Source organism: Rousettus aegyptiacus, unplaced genomic scaffold, assembly GCF_014176215.1.
Source record: "Rousettus aegyptiacus isolate mRouAeg1 unplaced genomic scaffold, mRouAeg1.p scaffold_m13_p_8, whole genome shotgun sequence".
Lineage (NCBI taxonomy): Eukaryota > Metazoa > Chordata > Mammalia > Chiroptera > Pteropodidae > Rousettus > Rousettus aegyptiacus.
The window spans coordinates 110,214,035-110,239,822 of NW_023416311.1; the positions used below are offsets into that span (position 1 = coordinate 110,214,035).

Sequence of the window (25,788 nt, forward strand, 5' to 3'; positions counted from 1 at the left end):
GCGCGTATTCCTCCCGTGCGGCTCCCCCGGTCCGCACGCCGCTCCTGCAGCTCGTCCACGCTGCTGCACGCGCCGGCACGCCTTCATCTGTACAGACGAGGAGTGCGCAATGGCTCATGTGCCACGCTCGCTGTTCCCAGTTATGGGCTACTATGAGTTAGGGTGATGTGAGTGCCTGTGTACTAGTCCAGGTGAGGCCCATGTCTCTATTTCTTATGGATAAGTACCTAGGAATTAAATGTCTGGGCTGGGCCATGTGATAAACTAATGTTTTAATTTTATAAACTATCAAAGGATTTTGCTCTGGGGTCAGACTGCTGCTCAACATGAAGATTTTTTATCCTGTTTGGCATGAAAATCTTTTTGGTTTTCTCTGTTTATTTTATCTAACGTTGCAACGTGTTTAAAGAGTAGGTAACTCAAAGCGGAAACCCGTTGCACTATTTTGATGTTATTTTTGAAATCTCGTCCACCTGGTTCACCTTCCTCATGGCCCAGGACCTCTTCCCACGTTGTTCCCTCTGCCTGGAATTTTCTCCTTCACTTAGGTATATCCTTGAGTCTTCATATCTCAAGTTCAAAAGTCAGTGTGACAAGGAACGCTCCCCTGACCCTCAGATGCTCTCCGATCTGCCTTCCACAAGACAATCCGTTCACTCCACAGAGAACGACCGTGTACAAGACATTCTTCTGGGGTGGGGAGACAGGGGGAACGAGACAGACAAAACTCCTGTCCTTACAGGGTATGCGCTATGGCGGCGATAGGAAACACGAGGGTAAGCACGCGGTGCAGGCAGGTAGTCCGCGCAGGACAACGAGTACAGACCGCCTGAGGGAGTGTGAAGTCCCCGGGCGGGAGCGCCCGAGGTGAGAACGGGCTGAGTTCTTTGAGGAAGAACCGGGAATCCAGCCTGCGCTCGGCAGGGCCAAGCCCTTCTCCTTGCTACGCCTGCGGGCGCCACCGACAAAGCCCGCTGCGCGCTCGCTGCGTGATGCTGCCACGCACGGGCCCCACGGTACCATCTCACTGAGACCTGGTTTTGGTGCCCATCAGAGCCCTAACACTCAGCATGCACCCCGTGACTATCTGTTGAACAAACAGGGACTGAAACAGTGAAGAAAGAAATGAAGTGGGCAAAAAACATAGCAACCTCATCCTCACTCATGACTCTGAAAGCGATGGATACGTTCAATTATCCTGATTTACAAGCCCCATAAACATTATGGTAATAAAAGATTAGAAATCACTGCAATCAAGGTAAGACTTTCTGATAGAACATCAGATGTCTATCATTTTACTATTTAAAAATGTCTCCACTGGTGATCAGATATAAGGAAGAATGACTTCTAACGTAACCATTAGTAGAGACCAAACAAATGGCAGCAAAGGAAGAGAGGATCAAAGGACGGCCCTCCTTTCCGTTTCTCTCTGATCTTCCTCTTTTAACCAGCTTACGAGTCCCTCTCAGAGCTTCCAGCCTTTCGAGCTGGTGACACAGTGTGGTTTGTCACTCGCTTTAAATCAAACCTGTGTCTTGTGTCAACTACATCTAATTCTAAAGTAGCTGCAAAAGGAATAAGACAAGCACACAGTAACGCGAGATCCTCTCTTCTATGTCAATGCTGACATAAGCAAGTTTAAATCACAGAAATGCTCCTACTGGACCCCAGGAATGGCAAGGTCTAGCCACGGCTCTTCGTGCCCTCCAATAAATGTACAGAACACAACACGAACTTAAAGGATACGCGGCAACTGCTTCGCTAAAAACGCAGACCCAAGTAGAATGAGTTTTAAAGCAATATCTTTTGATACAAAAATGCCGCCGCGGAACGTACCTTCCTTAAGGAGGCTGTAGCAAAACAAGCGGGCTCTCTCCACGTCTCCGAGCTGCCGACAGATGCCCACGTACACTCTGCAGAGCGCGTGGATGTAACTGTGCTCCTCAGACACTTTCTGAAGTTTCAGTTCTGAGAGGATAGAGTGAAGCAAGCACTCTGCTAAATGCTGGAGTGAGCGAAACAAAACAATGAAAAGGAAATGTAGACATGTTCATCTTGAGACTGCTACAAAATAGCTAAAAGTTACAAAAGCAAATATCTACCAGAAAAACAAACCACTGACAAACTCACTCAGCAGGTAACCAAGGGGCTCAGGGGCACAGGAAGTCCATACTAGGCGCTGCAGGTGCAGACGGCAGGCCCGAGCACACCTGGCTGCCCGCTGCCACGACCATGGCTCCAGCCGATCAGTGCCCCGGCCTTCGCTACGACAATCTGTGTGTAAGCGTAGTAAACACTATTCTACTCCCTTCCCGTTTTCTCAACTCCAGTGCACTCCAGCTATTTATCCTGTTTAGATCTTAAAATATTAAGTAACATTTTTCCTGCTCAGGAATAGGCACATTTAACAATGACACATTCATCCATTTGAAAATAAACATCTTCTAAAAATTACTTACAGTGCTCTATATGCTTTCTGAAAGTAAGCGATATAAGAAAAATGAACACGTAAACCATTAAGACTCCGAAGGTGTGCAGATAACCCATGAAGCACGGCCCACGTGACACCCGAAATCGCCCACACGAGGTGTCACCGTGGGTATTCAGAAAACAAGCCCATCGGTCCTAACGAACGGCACGTGAGTCTGCAGCCACTGCCATCTTGAAGCTGAGCGTCTGCCCCCGTTCGATTCGCGACACACGCTCGGGGGGGGGGGGCAGACACGCTGCCTTCTGAAAGACCGTCCGACTGTCGAGCGTGTGCATGACGCCTCGCACAGAACGACAGGCTCCCCCTGGCCTTGACAACCACGTGACGTTTGAAGCAAATCGCGGCAAGCCTTTAACAAGCCGGAATCAGTGGGAAATACGCAATTATAGTCCTGAGAGGCACGTGTTTTTCTGTAAGAGTTCAAGCTATTTGATGAATATACATTATCAAGTCTCTAGAGTCTGACCACATCTCACATGTATAAAACCCCGGCTAGAAACAAAGTACAAGTCACACTGCACACAGAGGAAACTGTTCACCTCTGTACCGAAACGCCCGTTGGGGTCCTCTGCCACCTTGCCTGGGCAGGCGGCCGGTCCCCGGGCTCTCAGAGAGGAGCAGCCACCTACCTTCTTCGCTGTGCTGAAGTCGTAGACGACCTCCTTCTCTTCATCCCTCATCACAGGCTTTTTGGAGATGTTGCCGACGTACACGTGACTGCGGATGACAGGCAGCAGGTCGAAGGAGGACTCCGCGATCTTCCTCAGGGCGTCGGCGATGGCCCTGTCGTGCGTCTCCACGGTCTCTCTGGGGCTCAGGGGCAGCTGTGAATCTGCACTGGTAGTTGCAACAGAATCTTCCCCCTCCTCCGTCGCCGTGACTTCCCCCTGAGGGAGGTCCCTGCGGGGGTGCTTGCTGGCTCCTTCCAGGCTGGTGCTCCCCGTTTCCGGGTCTGGGGACCCGCTGTCCAGGCGCAATCTTTTAGCGCTCCTCAGCGTACACGATGGCAATGTCCTTTTTCCACCGGAACCCTGGTGAGCATCCCCGCCCGAGCTGCCCCCAGTTTTGACGAAGGCGGTGGACGTGGAAGTGATCGCTTTGAACCCCGTTATAGCGCTGACGGGCCCCTGCGCGTTCTGCCGGTCAGCCGGCGGCCCCCGCGCGAGCTGGATGTTCCCTTTGAGGATGCTGAGGGTGCGGGCCCTGGCGGACAGCTCCGGGTACATGGTGTCCAGGATTTTCACGGAATTCTCCTGGGGCCCAGCCACGGCCGTGTGCGCCGACGCGCAGGGCGGCAGGCGGCCGGGCACAGGAAGCGCGTGCTTCGGGGTCGCCGCACAGAACTGCAGGGGAGACGACAACGTCCTCTCGCCGGCCGGGGCGGCGGAGGGGGACGGAGACGTGCACAGCGGGGAGGCGCGCCCCGGCTCTTCCGGCGCAGGCGACGTCACGGGCGGGGCGGCGACGTCGCACAGTGGGGACAGCTGGCCGACGGGGGAGGTGGGCGAGGAGGGGCTGGAGCTGGAGATGAGCGGGGAGACGGGGTGCGAGCTCCGGGGAGGCGTGGCGACCAGAGGCGCCAGCAGGGGCGGCAGAGGGGGCCCCACCTCCTGCCGGATCTTACTCAGCGCGTCGGCCGCGCCGTCCGTGGGCGTGGACGTGTCGGCGTTGGCGAGGACCGTCTGCGTTTGCTGCCTCGGCGGCTTGGCGACACCGCGGTCCCCTGACGGCGGCGGAGAGACCTCGCCGGGGCTGGCCTCGGCTCTGCTGGATGCCGCCTTCGCCGGTTTGCTGGCCTGATCTTTGTTCGGAATCTTTGCTCGAGGTTTAGTTTTGCCAAGCGGCTCTAGCTTCGAGTTATAATACGTGTGATCAGACGCCACGGTCTGAGACTCGAACGCCTGGTCGTATATTTCGGCACTGATCCTCACGCTAGGTTTGACGGGTCTATTCCGCAAACGACTTTTATCAAAGTTGCAAGTCTGACCGCTGCTGGAGATCTCCTCCTGGGGACAGGGAGGGGTACCGCCACAAGGGGGCTCCTGAAACGGGGAGCCGGCGTGGCTGGTCTCCGGGGACTTCTCCCCAGGCGTAACGGACGAGAAGCCGGCTGCCAGGCCTCCCCCGCCCGGGGAGCCGGGCGAGTCGGCGGGGGCGTCACACAGAATGACCTGGTCCACATTCGGAACGAGCGCGACCCCGTTTATGATGGTCCAGTTGTCCCCCTTCTCAATGACTAGGTTTTGGTCCTTGTTTATCAGCACGTTTATGACCTCGGAGGTCACGGTGGAGATCCGACACTGCAGCGTGCCTCCCGCCTCGCGCCCGGCGCCGGGCCCGGCTGCCTGCTCCGCGCCCGCGTCAGAGCCCTGGGAGGGGGACGGGGCCGCGGACCCGCCGGCGACCGGCTCAGGGGCCACAGAGCTGCCCTCGGGTCTGTCCTCGGTGTTTTCATCACTGGACGTCCCGCCGGCGGGAGAACCGCCCTGAGCGTCCGGGTCAGGGGCTGGTGCGGGGGGCCCCGGAGAGTGTGGCGAGGAGCCGGCCGCCTCCGGAGCCGAGACCTGCTCCTCCGCGCGCTCGCCCGCCGCGCCGTCCTGGATGCTGAGCAGCAGCAGACTCGCCGCGTCCTTTCCGTCCGGGTCCTCACAGCCGGCCGGAAACTCCTGCCCGAGCCTGCCCAGCACCTCGGACAGCGCCTCCAGAGAGCACTGCGCCAGCTGGCCGGCGCCCCGCAGCGGGCCGTCCTCGTCCTCTGACCCCACCCACTCCTCACAGGTCTCCAGCGTCTCCTGTTCGCAGAGCTGCTTTCCGTACTGTTCTCCCGACGTTTCACTTTGTTTCATTTCTTCGTTCGTTTCTTTGTTTAGGGTTTCTTTGCTAGAACATTCTGAAACAGAGTCCCCAGAACTATAATCTCTTAACTCACAGCTTTCAAGAAACTTGACCATGTCTGCAGTGGAGAGCCTGTCCACCTCAGGTAGGGGGCTGATGCTGCAGCCCAGCAGGGCCGAGGCCAGGCAGCCCACCTCCACGGGAGGCTGGGGCTCGGCGGCGCCCCCTGCAGCTGCTCCGTCCCCGCTGTCCCCGCCGTCCCCACTGTCGGCCTCGGCGGCACCCTGCTGTGGGGCCCCCACCGCGCCCTCCGGCTCGTGTTCACCCTCGCTGCCGCTCGGGGCCTTGCTCTCCACCTCCATGTCGCTGCCTGCCACCTCCCGCACGCCGGTGTAACGGTGCACGGGGCTGGGGGGGCTGGTCTCGGGGAGACTACGTGTCTCCTCGTCCTTCCTGCCATGCGCCGAAGAGAAGGCAGCGACTGCGGCGGGCCCACCGGAAGAGGTGCCACCAGGAGGCGGCAATGGCAGCTCCAGAGGCTCCTCCCGGCTCTGCTGCATGCTGGGGGTGCCCTGTGCCCCGGCCTGGGCCTCGCCGCCACATCTGACCCCATCTCCACGGGGCACTTCTGCTTCTTCAACAGGACAACCTCCTGATGCCGCCACCTCCACAGGTCGAGGCAGTGTGTCTACACCTGTCCCAAAAGAGTCCAGATTTGTGGCATCTGGACTGGGACCCTGCTCCTGCGCCGCCTCCTGCACGGCCGGCTCGGTGACACTATCTTCGTTTTGAGCTGGGACGTTTTCAGAAAAAAAAGATAATTTATCATTTGCAGGACAATGAGCATTTTCTATTGGTAAAGGATCACTTAGAGAGTCAAAATCTGATTTTCTCCAAGAGGTGGAAACCTCTGGCGAAGTCCTTTTCACGGCAGCCACCTCCTCGACTTTCTGTGCTGTGCCCTCTCTGTCCGCGCCACGCCCGGCTGCAGATGGCGGCTGCCCCGTGCCGCCGCCCACGCCATCTGCGGCCGAGGCAGGCTCACTGCTGTGTGGTCTCGGGGGCTCCGGCCTCGTGCACGGCGCCCTCCCGGGTCGGGCCCGCGTGGTGATCACTGACACCTGGTTAGGCAACAAGGACGCTGCGGCCCGGAGCCCCAGGGAGCTGCTCCTGTCTCCGGCGGGTTCGGGCTGCGACGCCAGCCCCCTGTTCTCTGAGGATGGCGCGGCCCGCTGTAACTGAGGGGGGGTGGCTTCACGCTCGGCGCCGGCCTGCAGCCTCTCCTCCCCGCCTCTCCCTGACACATCGCTGTGGCGCCAGGACGTGCTCTCGCCAAAACCAAAGCCGCCCTTGATACAGCCACACGGAGACGCTGCCGGCGGTGGGAAGGGCGAGTGGCCCGGTGGGCGGGCGGCCCCGGGGCCCTGGCTCGCACACTGTCCACCCGTCGGGGCCTTCGCAAACACGGAGTGAGGCAGCGCGCGCACCTCGGTCCCGCCTTTCACAGCTTCCGCGCACGGCACCTCACCGCCGCTCTGCGCACGCACACCGGACGCCCCCAGCTCGGGGCTCGAGGCAGGCGAGCTGCTCCCCAGGTCGCTTCCTCCCGGGCAACGCCCTGGTGGCTCAGACCGCAGGCTGGACGCGCCCGGAGTTCTGGCGCGCAACTTCTGACCCGAACGGTACGCTTCGGTAGGGACGTGTGCATCGCGACACTTGGACGCAGGGGATGTCTGGGGGCCCCCGCACACAGACGACGCTCTCGAGGTAGAAGAGGGAAACTTGGCTTCAGCATCAAGCCCTGTGGTGTCCATGGCATCACCTGCATCTTCTTCGGGTTCAGGTGATTCTCCTAAAACAAACCGTTGCGTAGCTTCTCTCTCTTTCTCCAGTTCTCTGGAGAGTTCCTGAAGACGGTCAGACACTGCCATGGGAGCTGATTCAGAAGTGATCTCATCGGTCCACCTGGAAAAGTCTGACTTGGGTAACCCCATCACCTGAGACAACGGGGCTTTCCCGTCAGAGGCCAGGAGCTCACGCAGTGGCCTCCTGCCCAGAGGAGAGTAACTCGAGTCTGACTTCCGGAGGGCCACGTCCGTCTCCCGCGCCGGGCCGCCCGACGGCTGGCCGGCACCCTCACTTCCGGCGGCCTTCAGAAGCGCCGCTTCCGTGCGCGCTGCCCTGTGCATCTCCCTGACCGCTCTCTGTCTCTTCGCCTCATCCAAAATGCTGATTTGTCCATCACTGGTGAACTGAGATGACACTGCCCAGTGTTTCTCACGAGCTAAGGAGAATGTGGCCGAAGGGTCTCTCAGTGTTGCCGTCAATGTCCCAAACCCGACGGCTGTCACTTTGTTTACTTCCAATGTGCTTAGAGCTTGGGCAGCTTCGTGTGATTTGAGCTTTTCCGCCACTGTACAACTTCCTGTTTTTCTGGACGAGCCAAAACAATCCTGTGCCTCAGGTGTATCCTCTTCTGAAACAGAAGCAGCAGAATTTCTGCGCTGGGCCGAGTCGTTATCACTGGAATCTGTATACTCTCCGAAGTAGGTTTCCTTCAAAACAAATGAGGTATACTAGTTAGTTAATTACACACCAATTCAGGCAACTAAAATACCAGTTAAATACGTTAAAAAAGTACACGCTCCCTGAAGAACCTGCTAGAATCAGCCGAGCACAGTAGTGCCCTCTCCGGACGCGGCCCGGCTCCGCTCCTTCCCGCGTACGCGCCCCGCCCCGGTGCCAGGCCCCTCCGAGGTCCCGTCCACAGGGCCCAGGGTGCGGCTTCTGGTCCGGCCTCCGCGCACGCCCGCGTCCCCGCCCCCCCTGCCCCACGCGCTGGCTTCCAGCTCCGCTGCACTGCCCTGTGTCCCTGCACCTGTGAGCCGCCCCTCCACACCCGGGGCTCCGGGTGACAACTCGTGCACACCCCTCCGCGCACTGCCTGACGCCTCGCACTGCACCGCAGATGTTAACGGGTCCTGCTCCGCCCCACGATAGCGTCTGCACTGACAACTCTGCCGCCAGCGCGACCCCTCTGGTCGCCACCCCCGCTCCAGAGACCCTCCGGGAGCCCCAGCCAGCCCCTCCACCTGCCCCGACCACCACACGGAAACCTCCCAACTTCCCAAGGAAGCACGACAGACCATGCTGCAAACGCGCGGAAGACGACGAGCTCATCGAGTGAGAGTGGGGGCGTCAGCCACCCACCTCTAGAGCGCGCCGCGCCTACGGACGTGCGCCCACTCGCTCCCTGCCTGCCAGTGCCAGGCCAGGGGCCAGAGCAAACACCGGAGACACAGTCCTCCCTCAGGGGGCTGCAATGTGGTTGCAGAGACAGAAATGCAGACGTAACAAAGTGGACAAAGCCACGCCGCTCGCGCTCCGGAGGGCAGCGGCAGGCCTCGGACAGTCCCTCCCTGCGCCCTCATAAAACCTGGCACGAGCACGAACGTCCTCTGAGCCCGGCTAGCACACGAGCATGGACACTGCACCCCGTGTGACTCGAATTCAAAGTGCAGACTCACGGGCGCCAGCGCGGACGGTAAGCTGCCCAGGGCTGGCAGCGACCCCGGAGGGGGCGACGGCACGGGCGACAGCAGAGGAGGGGGCAGTCTGAAGAAGTCCACGGCGGCCTGCAGATCCTCGTCGAAGGCCGGGCCCCGGTCCAGGAGGCCGGCGCCGTCGTCCTCACTCCTCGGTGCTGCCGCCTCGGCGCCTTGGCGCTCCCCGCTGCAAGTGGGCCCTTGGGGCCCCTCTTCCCCCGCACTGTGGCACCCCGAGAAGTCGCCCTGGATCTCCATGGACAGCTCCGCCAGGCACGTCCGCATGTCCGTGGCCCCGGGAGCACTGCCCACCGCCGGAGCCGGCCCGCCAGCCTCCCCGGACCCCCCGGGCTGCGGCTTCTCTTCGGCAGATTTTCCTACAGAAAAAGCAAACACCAAATATTTATGATAGCAAGAAAACTTTAAAAATTCCCGAGCAGTCTAACAGTTCAAAACGCTTACAGAATTAAGTCCAGGTAAAAACACATTTTAAAGGACACCGATCCCTTCTCGAAGATTCTCCAGCAACAGCTGAACATTACGTCGGCTTCGCACTCAGGAGCAGGATGAGACGGGGAGAGGGACAGACGTGACGGCCGTGACGGCTCCGCAGCGGGGCGCAGGCGACGGCTCGAGGGCGCACACCCTCTCCGTGAGCCTTCCTGCACGGCCAGCAGGCCGGCCAGGAACACTGCTGTGTCTCAACAGCGGCTGCACTCAGCTGAGACCAAGCCTGCCCCATGACCATGTGTGTGTGCAACATTCTAACTAAAAACTAGGGCACGTAAAGACCCTTGATTATACAGCGACTGAAAAGTCACTATAAAAAGCCAATGCTTTGGGGGTCTCCACACTCGTGAACAGGAGCAGTGCCAGTTAACAGTAGAGATGTGTGTGTCCCGGGAAAGAACCAGAAACGTCCTTCTGTCATACTGGAAAGCCGTAACGGTATGTTTCACTGCCAGCCTCAGGCTCACTGGAGAAGTGGCTGACCACTGGGCTGGGGACGGGTACCAGCTGAGCCCGAAACACCTCACAGTGCAGAGCACAGACATTAAAAGCTAAAGGCACACAAAGCCCATGGTAAACATCACTTTCATGTACAATATGTACTTCTGGAAGCTTCTCTCTCACCTGGGACACATCTGGGGCCTTCGCCAGATACTCTGTGTGCTGTGTTTATACAGAGCCAGAGTTCCTTCAGAAGCAGTTTCACTTTTCCTGTGAAAGAGAACAAAGTAGTAAACACGTGTTATTTGGCTCAATCCACACAAGGCCAAAAAGATAGTCCCTGTGAAATCAGGACTTCCTGGAATTTAGAAAAGTAACTTAAACATCTTCAACTACTGTGAGCTATTCAGTTAGATACTGAGGACAGGTCCGCAATGCTCTGGCCAGCACTGAAGGCCGGATACAGGCAGGTGTGTGTGCATGTGTGCATGTGTGCATGCGTGTGTGTATTGGGGGCGGGGCTTAAAAGACCAAATCTGCTTATCATTAACAGCTTCAATCACCTCTGGTGGGACAAGTAAATCTTTAGCCTGTAAACTTTCTACAGAGAGTGATGTCGGCTGGGGGAGAGGCACACGGCCGTAAGAGAAATGACGAGGTCTGGGCTCGGGGTCCCAGCAGCAGAGGAGGCCCTCCTCGGGCCCAGGAGGTGGTGCTATAACCCGCCCGGGGCTGCGTGGATCATGGAAAATTCCATCATCAATGGTCTTGCGGGAAAACGGGATGCCCACACCCACGAGCAGAAAACGCAGAAGCACGAGCTCTTAGAAGGAAAGTGAACACTTTGGAATTTTGGTAAATTTTCAAAGGAGTCTGAATCCCTAAAATGTTTAAGAGCCCCTGGAACAAGGTGAAAGGCCAAGGGCGGCTGCAGCTAGGGAAGGCCCACACAGTCTGCGTGCCATTAGAAACACTGCACTGCGGTCTACGAGTAAGCTTAGCATCAATAAACATGCTAATTCCCAAAAAGTATTCATTAAAATGTCAAGAGCTTCTGGTCAAATCTGCACAAAAAGACGACCCACAAAAGTTAAAATTCAACTACAGCTGACAGGAAGAAATCTAACTATGGGAGGTGAACACACAGTGTAAATACATATGTATGCTTTGCTGTTAAAGTGTACAGCTAAAACTTATTAGATTTCGTTAACTAATGTCACTGTAAAAAAAATAAATAAATAAAAATACTTTCAACTAAAAATAAACTGAGTATTAGACAATTTCAGACCACCTCAAATTTCTATTACAGTTTCCTTGAACTTAAGTTCTTAAATTAACCTGAAGCATTTATTAAAAACACTGACATCTTTAATCCAGACTAGAGAGGCTGAAAGACCAACCTCTGCATCAAAGCATCTCTGAGGGATCCCAAGTGTCGCCATCGGGCAGCCGCGTCACACCGCAGGCCCACAGAGAAGGATGGGGATGGAGCAGGGGGACAGAGGCGTGGCGGGGAGGGCCTGAAAAGCTGGACATGTCCAACCTCCCCTGAAACAATCGACTTCTGCCGGCCACTGTGCGTGAGGCACCTCCATTTCTGAGCTCCGAAATTCTGTGATCAAGCAGCTTATCTACGTCGTGATTTAACCTACCCCAAAGCCTGCTTCCAAACACTGTCTCCCCTTTGCTTAAATGACCTGACCGGGATCCCTGCTTATTACGTATACCCCAAAGCAGCAAACAAGGAACCTTAAAGAAAAAGAAAAAAAGTTACTTTTCTATCCTTATGGAGACTATTAACCAGAGCTACACCTATTCTAATTGAGCATTTGTTTACTACCTAATTTCAGGGGAGGAAAAAAGCTATCTGTTCCCAGCACAACAGAAGAAAAATCGTCATTGTGGCCTCATTACCTGGCTGTGAAGAGAAAACGTCGCGTGAACCACGCGCCTTCGTGCAGCCCCTCAGACACCTGCTTCCCCCAACGAGGCCTCAGGCGCCGTGGGCGTCGCTGGGCTTCCCACGCCGCCGGCCTCCTGGTGTCCACGTGGAGGCCGCGCGTTTGTAATCGCAGGTCTCGTGACTACATTTCGATATCTGCGCGGGGGATGAGCCCTGCCCAGATTTTTCCTTTTCCTTTCGAGCCTGGAGGATGTGTGTTCGTGTTGTTTCTAACTGGCTTTGGTACCAAGTTATACTAGTCTAAGAAAATGAGACAATATGCATTCCATATTTTTCTACATTCTAAAACAAATAAAATAATAATAAAGACATTAGTTTTCACTAAAGGCTACACAGAGCTCAAATTTGAGCCACCTGGATCTTCTCCGTCGTTCGAGCTTCAACTATTTTTATTTCGTTTGCATTTTTTGTCAGGTTTGCATAACTATTCTCAGTCGACTTTAGTATGTTTGCCTTGAAAATGGTCTACTTCATGAATATGATCGAATTTGCATATCAATTTGTGAATCGAGATACCATGTGACTGTAGCTTTATAGCTTTCTCAGCTCAGTCCTGGTTTTTGTTCCTTCCTTTATGGATCGGACTTGCCAAGAGCTATGGGTTTCACCAGCATTACAAAGATCCAGCTATTAGTTGTAATGGTCTCAAATCGACTGGTTAATTTCCAATTTCATTAACTCGTGTTTTCATCTTCATCAACACCTTCCTTTTTTTTCCTCAAGTGTCTACATTTTCCCACCTTCTCAGTCATTCTTGCTTTCTAAAATAATCAATGAAGACCACACATCCTTCCTTTTAATATGCTGTCACTAATGCCGTATCTCATAAATGTGGTAAGTACTGCCTTACTGTTATTTCCAAAACAGTTTAGTATTTTTTTTAGTTTTTCTGTTATCCAGGAGGGGTTTGTGTTTGTATGTGTTCAGTTACCTGGTAGATTTTAAAAGTTTTTTGTTTTTATTTTGGGGGGGGGAATACTTTTACTAATAAGTATTATAATATCTCATATTATAACTTTTGTTGTCTAGGAAATAGTCAGCTTTTACATATGTTTAAAAGGTATTTACAGAATTCTAGATTTGTGGTGTAAAAGACTCATACATCATCGATCTTGCAATTATGCTTTCGATTCTCTCTCATTTTGTCTGCTTTTCTCTGTATTTCTGAGAAACATGTTAAAGTCTCCCATGAAAACACAGTTGGCTGCTGGCCCTGGAATTTTCAAGCATTTAACTTGGAAATAAAAAGTTTCACACGCTTTGGTCCACAGTAGCAGTATCTTCTTGGCAAATTGCACCTTTAACCAATCTAGATATTCCCTTTTAATGCATGTAAGTTCATGTCTAGGCTTGAATAATATCTTGCCTTATATTACAGCTTTCGAGTTAGCATTTGCTTGGAATTTCTTTATCAATCCCTGCATATTAATCTTTCTGCTTCGTTTGATTTTAAATGTGTTTCCAATGAACATGCCGGAGACGAGGTCGTACACACGAGTCACGCCCAGACTCGGAGGCCTTCCTAACAGAAGGGTCCCCTCTCCTCTGGGAAGCTCCCTTCCACTGTCCCTTGGTCACCTTCTTGCCTCTCACCTCTGTTCCCCCCCTGAAGTCCTAACAATGACTATAATGACATCCAGCTCCACTTTCCAGACTCTTAGTCTTTCCCTAATACCTTTAACTTCCTTGTTCTTTTGTATCACTTTCTCAGAGACACACACGATTACATTTCTTGGCTCAATAATCAATCTTGTGTTTTTCCATTCAACAATTCAGCCTTTCTAGTGGGTATATTTCTAATAGTATTAATATTCCAGAACCCCAACTCCAAGTTCATAGCAGCGGCCTGTGGAAATGTTCTTAGACTGTCTCTAAAAATAAAATTCAATCTTTAACATTTTCTATTGGTTCAGGATTTCATATTGTTTCCTTAGAGACTAGCTCTGGAGTCTGGTGTCTTTCTTGTCACTGTTTTTTCTGTTTTAGAAGGAAGTTTAGGCAGGACATCTTTGATAGCCAGAGTACATTTTTTCAGACTACATTTTTCGTCCTGTACTTTGGCAATAAATACAGGTTCTCATTTCCTAAGCTTACAGAAGCCTGCCTTCAGGAGAGGGGCGGCCGAGTGCGTGCAGTCTTGAACATTTACGTGGCGTATACAAATATCTCATGTTCTGGGACCAGGAGAGCTGTCCCTGAAAGCAGCCATTAGTTACCCAATTTTCTGATATCTACACCCATTCTGGATGCCTTCCTTGTCATAAATGAAACTTCAGAGAAGTAAACTTTGAGCCACAGCCTGAGGACTAACTCCAGAAACTGCGTCTGACCCCAGCAGGCTGATCGATGACTCGTCCCCTCCCTCTCTCCCTGCCACCCCCGACCTCTCTGCCGTGCAAATGCGCCGTTGAGAGCTGCCGCTTTCTCTGCAGCGCTGGGCTCCGTCACCAGCGGACACCGTCTGCGTCACACCTCCTCACTATCCTCCGCTGGCACAACACTTTTTAACCACAGTTACTTTTTTTATTGTCTGCCATTATTACTGAAATCCAGACAAAAATAAAAGGGAAACGTGGCACTCAGGCCGCCTTTTTAAAAGTGAACTCAACCAGACACTCTTGCTGCCTAACTTGCAAGTCTCTTTCAGAAGTCAAGTGCTCACAGATGAAAAGCATCGCAGACACGCGTGAGAACCAGGAAGGAGGCCACCAAGTCCGCCGCGCACTCAGCACATTCCTGAAGACGCTGCGCTTATCTATCTGGAAAAACTGGAATGTACAAGACACTATCCCTGCCCTCACGGGGACGGAAAACTTTTTTAAAAAAGAAATTACTTGCGATAGCGACGAGTTCCTTGAAGAAAATAAACCAGAAAGGGAGACAGAGAGCAACTCTGGGAAGGGCTCGGAGAGCCTGAGAACAGCAGACCCAGAAACTAGTCTGCGGGGCCCAAAGAGAGAGCTGAACTCAACGGCCGCTGCGAGCTGGGCCAGCCACTGTCAAGTGCTGCTCCTCTCAGCGGTATCTACCACGAGAAGCCTCGCTGCCCACATGTAGAAGCAGAACAGTCGTGAGCACACAGCACCACCGCCAGCCGGCGCTAAACCGGTGCCCAGCGGCCGACAGGCATGAGCTGTTACGGCCTCGGGCCACGGGGAAGACCGGTCTTGCACGCTGAATTAGAGGAAACAAATTAAGGGGGAAGAAAAAGATAAAGGAGACTTCTAAAGAAGTCTAAAGAGACACTACATACTTGTACGAAACAATGCTTAAGCGCTCTTAATAATTGTAATAATTTCCATTTGGAAGAAAAATAACATATTAGTGACATGAAAATACTATCATCTACGTTTCAAATTTATTGTTACCGAAAAAGTGTGAGATAAAGCAGAAACGCATAACCTCCCTTTTAACAATGAAAAACAAAACCACAAAGAAGTAAATGGCCAGGGGTCACACAATGAAGAGAAAAATTAAAATGAAAACCCCAATTTCTCAACTTCCAGCGTTTTTCCTTCTCACCTACAAGGTCACACAGTCAGAGACACAAGGTGCACGTGAACGTCTGTGATTTCCCTGTGGCTGCTGTGATGGCCACTTGACTTGTGACTCCTGGCCTTCGCTCTTAGATTCTCGTCTCCCGAAAACACACCAGGGGCTTGGACGCCACAGTGTTCCTGCCTGGCCTTAACAATTTTCATATCGTTGGCACCTAAGAAATTTAATAAATTGACTTGATAACCTGTAACCTAATGAGAAAACCACTTCTTTATTGAAAAGTGTGGAAACGATACCTCCAGTTCTCCTTTGCCAAACACTATTATTTTCTCACGCTTTCATTCACTGCACGACGTTATCGGACAGCAAGGTAATGATACAGACACGGATCGAACGAACACAGGAAACAGGGTATGGCTGCTGCTTACACGAAACACCTACTGAGAATGTTCAGTCGCAGGTAAGAGTGATGAGCTACCCCCAAGCCACAAAAGTAAGGCGCAGAAATAAAAATGAACTTGGCATATACTCACTTCTATCTATGCTTCCGTAAGAATCACTTGAAATTTGTGTTCCAATATGTCTCAACTCTAAAAATGTGGGGGGAAAAACAGTTAAAAAAGGATACCGTATGTGAAAGTTAGATTTTTTAAGTGAGTGTTAACTGAATACTCACCCTTTTCATTTTTCTGTTTGGAAAATTCATCGAGCCTTTCCTGTGGAAACAAAACGCCAGAGGCGCTGGCACCAGGAGGGGCGTGGCCCCCCAGACCCAAGCCCGGGCACCCCGACGGGCGCGGCGCCTGTCCCCTGCCGCGATGGGCCCTCTACTCGCAGGGGAGGCCGAGGGCGCCCGGGGCCAGAGGCTGGCGCGTGCGCACTGTGTCACCTCTCACCTGAGTCTTCTTAAACTCCTTTTCAAGCATTTTCTTTTCGTTCCTCAGTTGCTTGAAGTCCTGAATCTGCTTGATGGCAGCCTCTTTATTTAAAGAGCGCAGTGAAGAAAGAAAACATAATTTACCAGCTTGGCAACTACCATGAATCAAATACCCAAAATCTAACCTAGTCAAAGTTTTCCTCATTCCTTAGAGCTCTGGAAGGAACTCCGGAAAGGCTGCTGCTCCTTCGGTGCCGTACCCAGCAGGGACGAACACAGAGCCCCACCGCGCTCACACGAGCCTCTCCGCCGCCCACAGAGCCGTCTGACTGGCGCAGGCCCACAGAACCCTCTACAAGGCAGGCGCAAGCCAGCCCGGACCCTCCGGTCCGACAGGAGTCCAACACACACAACACTCGCAGAGGGAGAGGCCCTGGACCCCTCGTCCTTCAACCATCAGCCAGTCGAGTCTGACAGGTCTTAGGCCTGTGGTTTCACCCTGCAGTAGTTACCACCGTTCTCTTGACCTGGGGGAGGGACAGTCGCCCCGAGGCCTGCCGTACTCCTCCTCCTTCCTGGGGTTCCCTTCGACAGGCCAAGCACCTCAACTGCCGCTACCTTTATTACGGGTCTACAGCTGACCCCGCACCGCACGGGGACTCGGATGGCCGACCCCGAGCAGCTGAGCATCTGCAGGTGACGTCTGATCCCCAAACATAACTACTGACAGCCCCTGCTGACGGGAGCCTCCCCGACCACATCCGCAGTCGGTGAACACGTGTTTTGTGTATTACGCGTATTATATGCTGTATTTTTATAATAAAGTAATCTAGAGAAAAGAAAATGTTAAGAAGAGCATAAGGAAGAAAAAGTACTTTTAATGTATTTCTTGAAAACCGTGTAAGTAACTGGACCTGAACAGTTTAAACCCGAGTCACTAAGGGGGCGACGGTCCCGTCAAGGCACTTGCACAGCTCTCCTCTGGTCCTTCAGCCGCCCCTCCCTCCCGGGTCCGGGTCCGGAGAACTGTGGAGTCCGGGTACCCCAGTCAGGAGCCGAGCAGCACCGACTTCCCCCGAACGTTCGCACCGAGTGCGATGAAAAATCAAACCCCACGGAACGGCCGAGCGGCAGCGCTCGTCCTTCCTGTCAACAAGCCTGACTGTCTTTACCCGATTATCATGCCTCCTCGTTTGCCAGGAAAAACGTTTGTCCCAAGGAAAACGAAGGCTCTGCCTTCGCTTCAGAGAGCCCGTTCTAAAAGCTGCATGCGCCCTCGCGGGCGATTCGGAGCTCTTCAAACCCGTCTGCCGACAGGTGCCCGTCGGCACCCGCGTCTGCCCACAGCCGCACCGGCGGAAACCGCGACCGAGACGTTGAAAGGGTGACGGTCCAGAAGCCCAGGCTCAGCTGGTTCACTGATGACTGGAAATGCCGTCAGCAGCTTTTGTTCTACGTGCCCTGACCCCACTGCATTTAAATTCTTGCTTCGCACTCTACATGACAAACACATCGTCACCTGCCCGTCTGGTGACAAGGCAAACCGCAGGGTCAGGAAGCAGTCACAGCAGCTGAGAGGCTCGCTGAAGGCCCGCTGGCCTCCACCTGACGTTACTGCCTCGGCCCCACCGCCCAACGAAGGCGGAAAAGACAGAGACAGGATCTGGCCTTCGGCTCCTGAAAGGGTCGCTAGCGACCGCTGTTCACACGGCCCGCTGCAGTCTGCCTGGTGAGTGTGGACGGAGCCTCTAAGCCCACAGGGGTGTGAAGGGAGGACTGGGACAAAGTGACAATCCCCAGTGGAAGGAATCTCACGGAAATCTCTGCATGGGTGTGTCCTAACTATCTGGATACATCAGGCCTCTTAGTACTAAAAGTAGCAACCTTCTCTACTAACCGTGGATCGCATTAGGAAAAATGAGAACGCTCCATGAGATTCAACTTTCAAAATTAAATGCTCCTATTACTTGATGCTTTTTACAGGAAAAGTACAGGTTGCCGCTATTTTGAGCGCAACACGCGTTCAAGGATTTGCCACATCTGTTTCCACGCTGCCCTCCAGCAACCGAGGTGTACGGTCCCCTTAAGGCAGTCACCCGGGGTGCGCCATCTAAACCCCGAGGGCGCGGCTCCCGGCCCGGCCCGCACCCGGCAGGGCCGCCAGCGCTCCGCGCACAGCCCGGCGACTCCCACGACCCAATTACCTTCCAGCTTCTTCACCTTGGCTTCCAGTTTCTTCTTCCTGAGGATGAAATTTTATAAGTTAAAATGGTAAAAATAAACAAAGAGTACAACGGGAAAACATGTATTACAGGCTGTGGCACATTTTGTTAACTGCTGATTTACATGACAAAGAAACTGTCAGTCAGGAGCATGGCATGTCAACCACGGGGTTCCCATCATTTCTAAGGGCAGGAAGCACCTGAGGAAACCGCTGTGCCGAGCGCGGTGCTGCGCTTCTAAAACGAATGTAATGGCCCGAATCCGCGCGTCCCCGCCCGGGCCGCAGCGGCCGCTCCGCGCCGGCCCGCGTCCTGCTGGGCAGTGCCGCCTGCGGGAGCGGGGGCGGCTCGCGCGCGCGCTCGGGGACGCGCCACCTGGTTCAGGGTGCATTTCCGGTCCGAGCGGGTAACCGTGAGAAGTCTCCGCGGTACCCCACCTCACGTGACATCGAACCATTGTACGAGCGGCTACCAAGATTCTGTACAACGTGGAGTATTAAACTTCGAAAGAATCGACTGGATGCTGCTGACAGCCCTTCTGCGAACGGTGACGGCCACCCAGCCCCGGGAGTGGACAGCGCCGCTTTCGCGCGCGATGCTGCGCAACCCCTCACGCTGCGCTCCACCCATGTGGAAACCCAGGCTGAAGGGCTCAGTTCCAGACCTCAGCTAATTGCGGCCAACGAACCCGAGGACCCCGGACGGAGAAACACGACTGAGGTAAGGACGAGCTATTTTCAAAGGCGAACACCCCATTTCCGTAGTACTTTTAAAACTACTCACTGGGCATCGGTCTTCAAGCATTCTTCTTTTACACGAGCATATTCCTGATGAGTGTCTTGATACAACTTTAGAGAACTCTAAAAAGGAAAGAGATGTTAATTTAGAAGTCACTAACAATCAGTAATAACTTAATTGGACCTTGAAATGTTAAATGATTAGCATTTAACAGTATGAAATTAACCAAATGAATAAATACATTAGGCAGAAAACCAAAGTATAGTTCACTGAATATTTTAATGAATTTAAAGACCCTTAATAGATATAGTATGATTTAATCTATAATCAAATGAAGCTATAAACTTTTAAAAATACTCATTTTAAAGGAATTCCAAATCTTCATAGCACTGAATAGGTACTATTTGTGTCTCAACAAAACATAGACATTGTAGAGCTTACTATACTCTCCTGTTACTACTATGCGAAAACGAATTAGTCACTATACTGAACAAAACCCGGAACAGCGCGCAACGCCAGTGCACGCGCACACCCTGACGGCCACTGCGGAGCGGGCAGACACCACCGAGCGCCGTCCCAGAGCGCAGTGTGAGGGATGGCCCTCACGGCCCCTCCTCACGGATGACAGTCTGAGGGTCCGCCAGCTGACACGTCGGTCAGTGACAACGGCTTTGCATTCAGGCGCGACTCCGATGGTCCTGCCTCCCCTCAGACACGCTGATGAGATCAGACGAAGCTCAGTGCCATGCTTGTGTTGCACAGCCAAACACACACCCAAGAATGGTACAGGAACAGGAGACTCGATCAGTCACAGCAGATGAGGCCTCGGAGAGGAGGGCATTATGCAAGTGGCTCAATTTGGAGACTGAAAGGCACAAACGCCATCACGAGAAGAGCTCCAAGCACAGGAAGACAAGCCGAGAGCCATCCCGGCCTGACTACAACTGGGCTCCTGGAAACCATGTCGCCCTAATAGTCTTAGATATTTCTTATCTACAAAAGCCATGAATTCTCTAAGACGCCTACAGAGAGTAAACCAAAATTTATAGAGGAAAGCAAGTTCATAGCATTTTAAATAAAGTGCCTGACTGCAACTTGATTTTGAAACGCAGAACACGATTTCTCTACCTTTAAGTATAAAATTTTGCATTTTATTTTATACTTAGAGGGAAAAACTGTGAAAAGACAACGAATGCAAGACACATAGCCATAAAAATTCACAACTAGGAGGTGACTCTACTGAACCTCTCATGAAGCATAAGCAACTAACACGGAATTACAGAGTTAATCATTGCTGTAAGGACCAAGCCATGAATCAACCAGTTCTATCTTCGGTAAGTACAGTAATACACCTAAAGAGTCTGGACTGGCATCTATTTCCTTTGTTGAGAGACAGCATGTGCCCTTCCCCCAATCACATGCACCAGCGGCCCCCACGTACTGAGGATAAAGCTATGAGAAATCACTGCAGGTACCTTTTTCTCTTCCAGCTCTGCTTTTAAAGATCCCAGTTCTTCCTGGCATTTCTGCAGAGGAGATATTTTCTGAAGCATCTGTTCCACTTGGTGATGCAGAGTACTATTCTCTCTGAAAATGGAGAACGCATTAACATTACTATACAAAAGAATCTACTATGCATTATTAAATACATCTACTGGTGACTTCTGAATTTTTTTCTAAATTGAAACAAAAAAAAAAGAATTATTTTTAAATGCATTCCCTCTATTTATAGCAACATGACCTTCATATTGCTTTTTACTTCTTTATCATTATAGTCTATTTCTAATATAAGTATATCAAAAAGCTACTTGAGAAGCAAATACAGAAGAGATTCTCAATCTTGTAGAAAATATATTAAAAAACAATCTGCCAAATAATTTGGCTCTTCTGATCTTGAACTCATCCCTATTTACTCAAATAAAATGAAAGGAAATTTTGTGATTCAGTTTATAACCATATTTTGCCTTCTTCTAGGTGATAAATGTAATCAGAGCACAAACTATCGATACATTTTTACGTGTGTTTTAAATTGTTTCAAATACACAAGATAAACAACCTCATTAATCAGTCCAATTCACGTAGACAATAATTTCATAGCAATAAAATTCATTTCAACTGGCAACATGATCAGAAAACATTATGGAAAAGTCAAACCAGACCATAATTTAAGACCTTCATAAGAAATTCATTTGGACAATTTAATAATAAAGAAAATGTGAATCTTTTTGTACTATGAGCGTCAAAGCAACATGCTAAATAATGAGTCAATCCTACGTGATGCTTTGTTCAAATCTGTTTAAAAAATCTAGGTTGATAAACGCCTCCTCCAAATCAATTATGAAGACAGATTGCTTACCTTCTGGCAAACTGCAGCTGTAAAACTTATTAAGGAAAACTCTGAGAATTTTATCTACTGATACTTGAAGATAAAATTCACTTTAAAACGATCTGTAATAATCTGTGTTCAATATAATTAAAAGCAAGATCATAACTCCTAGAAAACATTCGAAGTTCCATCTAGAATGTATATAACATATATATGATAAAGCTTTTCACTGCGTTATTTCTATTTACCCTACCATGTACCAAAAGTCAAAACCTTCACTTCTCTAAATCAAAAAATTACCTGATTAAATTATCTGGCTAATATTAAATTCCAAGAATAAAGGCAATAAGAAACTAATGGAAAATCCCTTGAATAATCCTGAATAGATCAGAATCCGCAAACAAGCTGTCCTTCATTCCTCATAATCCAGAGCGTGCTCCCAGCAAACAAGAGTTATGTACTCCCTGAAAACATACATACGAGAACAGAAAGACAGGGAGAATGTAAAATCCATGTAATCCTTCACTTTCACTATTTACACAATTTGCTAACTTCATTTCCCATCTCAACCTCCTGGTAAAATATCTCAGATAGCAAAACATAATTCCTTTAGTTTCATCTCCTATAAATTCCTACTTTCAAATCACAATATAGGAAATGTTTGTAACACATCAGCAATCATCGTATATTGAAATGTAACCTTCTCAAAATTTATTCATTCTAATTTACTGCAGTCTTTGCACGGAAAAAAAGGTCAACAAAACATCAAATGAAATGAAATACACTCTGCCCTGTAAACAGGAGGGAAAAAAAGTCAGAATTACACAAAAAAGAAATCAAGTTACATCACAAAGCCATACTAGGCCTGCCACATCAGCACCTCTGGTCGTAAAGTACTACATGTTGAGGTACAACACACACCTATTTTGTTTACCTATAGCTGAGGCAGGAGCAGATTACCATTTCACATATGGGAATTCAAGAACAATGGAAAGTTTTATCAATTTTTAATGTTATTCTAACAATTTTGATTTTAAATTTTAGTTGTTTTAGAAAAAATCAATAATTTTCATGCTGTAATTACCTCAAAAGGGTTATGCCATAATAAACACATACTCTCTTAATATTGGAATTAATTGCCTACCTAGTTTCCTATGTAATTAAAAGTTCTTGTAGTAACTGCTTCTGTACAGCTTGCATAAGCAAAGATTACTCATGCAATAATACACATTTATAAATAGTGGTTTCACAAGGAGACTTCAATGACATCCATATTTCAATGTAAAAATTCAGATGAGAAAGGAATTTAAATGTTACGCCTGCTTCTACCGCTCCAACTCACGGGTGCATAGGACGGTAGCAACACGGGCGAGTCGTCGGTGACCTGGTAAGTGCAGAGGTGCCAGAGAAACACTGCAGCGGGCCTCGGGGGGCTGCCCCGAGACTGAGGCGGGCTCTGCCTTCAGTGACTCCCTGAGAATGTACGTGTGTTGATGAGAGAAATTTTATTTTTATGGAAGTTACAATTCAGGGAATGTGTTATCACAAGATGTGGAAGGATCAATCGCAAACTTAATTTTCACCCTGCCAAAAAAATATTTAACCTGAGCCCAACCATACCACACGGGGTCCCCATAGCTACTGAACAAACGGTGACTAGGAGGCCAAGAATAGCCCCGCGGATACGAAATCCCACTGTGACCCAGACCACATACATTAATTCTCTCTGCGTCACACTGGTTAGCATAAGTCAGTTTTCTAACGTTCTGAATAGTCCTGCAGCATCCTTCCTGCAGAAATCCCAAAATGTTCTGCCTGGCTTCACGTGACTCCTGAACCTAAAGACTATGCGGCACGTCCTCTGCACAAATGAGGAAGACCTGTTCATTAAAAAGCTCACGGCGCCTTAAAAAATCAGGATCAGTGACAAAGCAAAGTCAACTCTGAAGTAAGGAAACGCGCGGCCTTCTCCAGGAAAGGTGGCAGCGGGCGACCGGCTGTCTGCCGTGCCGCCCCGACTCGAAGCCCCGCCCGCACTGCCTTCGACGGGCACCTGACAACTCCCACTTTCAAGAAACATAAAGGAACTAAGAAACCCAAAGGAAAAGAGCCAGTAAAAGGATATCATCGCATTTCTTCTGATACTCTGTTAACAAATTACTGAAACAAAGAAAAGAATTGTTACTGCTGTTATTCAAGAAAAAATATACTATGTTAAAGTCATGCTGCAAAACATGCAAGGCACCTTTCTTCCAATGCAGCACTTACCTTTTATTACATACACTCTGTACGCGTTACCCCAAATGCCTTACAAACACTGCACTGACATATGACACACAATCTGCAATCACTTTGATCTAAATAATACCTTAGCTTGTAAATTCGTGCAGCCCGTACAGAACTAGAAACAAAAGCTTACACCATGGCCGTGAAATACTGTGAGGAAATCTGAGGTCTAGTGCTAAAGCTAAGAAGTCACTGAGACAGAAAACATTAAAAAAAAAAATTCCATTTTAGCAAAAATCACCTCCTAACCATGAGCCTCGTTGTAAAGGCCAACAGAGGGCTCACGGGGGTGGGGGGTGGGGGTGGGGGGTGGCAGGAGGCCTCGGTGAGATGCTCCAGGTCCCCTCTCAGGCCCCTGGCTTGTGTGTCAGGTTCACGAGGCTCAACCAAGCTCACGCTGAGATACTCACTCTGTGTTAATAATTTTTTGCTTCAAGGTAATTAATGCTTCGACATATTCATTTAAATTCTGAAAGAAAAAAAACTACAGTCAGATACTTGTTTTTATAGTAGAAATTACTTTAAATAATTTTCTCTGTATCAGGCCGTTCATCATCAGATAGAAACACTGTTTGCTGTATCGCATGGGCCCGGCACCGTGTGAGCACGCAGACTCGCTCCCAGCGACCAGCAGCCGGCCGCACCTCAGCGTCGCCGTGTGACCCATGCCGGCGACAGCCAGGCGGGGCTGCCGCGCGCCGCACGGCCAACCGCGACGAGCGTGGGCATCCGCGACAGCGGGGCCGCGGAGCCCCAGGGAGACCGCTGCCCGCCCCCCCCCCCCCACAGGGGGCGCTCTGCTTGCTGAAGCAGTCTCTGCCAGGGACGCTGTGCGCACCTGGGGCAGGTGCTCTGGGCGCAGAACGGCAGGACCAGGGGGCCCCGCGCATGCCAACCGCGCTCCCTCCCGCTAAGCTCCCGGGGCGGCCGATCCGTTGGTGCCCCAGGCAGGAGCCCAGGAAGACCCTTCCCTGAGGACCCGAGAAGGCGAAGCGGCCCGCAGGCCGGGCTCAGGCACCGACACCAGCCGGCGCTGCACCGAGCGCCGCCACGGGCCCGCCGCGCCCAAGCGGGGCCGGACGCCACCAGCTCAGCTCAGCGAGCCACCGCTCCTCAAAGGGACGATCCGAACACGTCCAGTCGGCAGAGCCCCGTGTACCGGGAGAGACCAGAACAAGCCAAGCAACTTGGAATAAGCAAAAACTGAGAAGAAAACTTCGAAGATATTAATTAATGAGATAAATTCACGAAACAAGAATAAGAACAGTTCTTAGAAAAATCTTAAGTTCTTAAAAATTCAGAACATAAAAAAATCAAAACGACAGGCCACAGCACACGCTGGTGAGGCCGCGGAGCAGCGGGCGCCCCAGACGCCGCTGGGGGAGCGCCGCCCGGGCAGCTGCCGCGGAGAAGGGTGGCGGTCCCTCAGCACGCCAGCCGCCTAACCGCACGGCCAGCAATTCCACTCCGAGGAGTGTGCCCGAGAGCCCGAAACGCTGTCCGGGCCGGACTCGGGCACTCTTGTTTACGGCAGCATCACTCACACGGGCCCAAAAGTAAAAATAAACAGTATCCATCTACTGACAGACGAATGAACAGAATGTCCTACAGACATACACTGCGGTTATTTAGTAACGAAAGGAAACGAAGGACACGAGCCACATGAATGAACTTTGAGAACATTACCCTACGTGAATAAAAGCCAGTCACAAATGGCTGCAAACTTTATGATTCCATTCATATAACTTTTTGTGTGTGTGTGTGTGTGTGTGTGTGTGTGTGTGTGAGGCAACCCTTGGTTGACCTCACACATTGCAAGGACCTTGTAAGCTTATAATCCCTTTTTTAAATTTAGTTTTTACGCCTACAGCACCTGGTCTTCCTGGGTGGTCTCCCATAAGTACTAACCAGGCCCGACCCTGCTTAGTTTCCAAGATCAGATGAGATCAGGCTTGTTCAGGGTGGCATGGCTGTAGACATAACTTGTTAAGAGGCAAATCCACAGACAGAAAGTAGATTGGGAAGGGGGCGGGGCAGGAATGATCGCAAATGCCTA

The 25,788-nt window shown here is 51.2% G+C and overlaps 1 protein-coding gene and 1 pseudogene across 4 annotated transcripts in view; both read right to left on the reverse strand.

Annotated features, from left to right (window-relative positions):
• ICE1 (interactor of little elongation complex ELL subunit 1) overlaps positions 1–25,788 on the reverse strand; it is a 50,289-nt gene that overhangs the window by 14,605 nt on the left and 9,896 nt on the right. For all 4 annotated transcript variants that reach the window (XR_001598977.2, XM_036225566.1, XM_016160980.2 and 1 more), the window contains exons 2-14: positions 24,143–24,201; positions 23,572–23,606; positions 21,477–21,495; positions 20,596–20,707; positions 19,166–19,242; positions 18,365–18,402; positions 16,180–16,262; positions 15,960–15,999; positions 15,817–15,873; positions 10,006–10,092; positions 8,854–9,248; positions 3,121–7,881; positions 1,837–2,005 (exon numbers count right to left, since the gene is read on the reverse strand). Coding sequence is in view for 3 of the 4 variants with exons in the window: in XM_016160980.2 (XP_016016466.2) it covers positions 1,837–2,005; positions 3,121–7,881; positions 8,854–9,248; positions 10,006–10,092; positions 15,817–15,873; positions 15,960–15,999; positions 16,180–16,262; positions 18,365–18,402; positions 19,166–19,242; positions 20,596–20,707; positions 21,477–21,495; positions 23,572–23,606; positions 24,143–24,201 (5,932 nt within the window). In the remaining variant the exon portion in view is untranslated. The remainder of the gene's footprint in view (positions 1–1,836; positions 2,006–3,120; positions 7,882–8,853; positions 9,249–10,005; positions 10,093–15,816; positions 15,874–15,959; positions 16,000–16,179; positions 16,263–18,364; positions 18,403–19,165; positions 19,243–20,595; positions 20,708–21,476; positions 21,496–23,571; positions 23,607–24,142; positions 24,202–25,788) is intronic.
• On the reverse strand, positions 25,594–25,710 carry LOC118607250 (annotated as a pseudogene).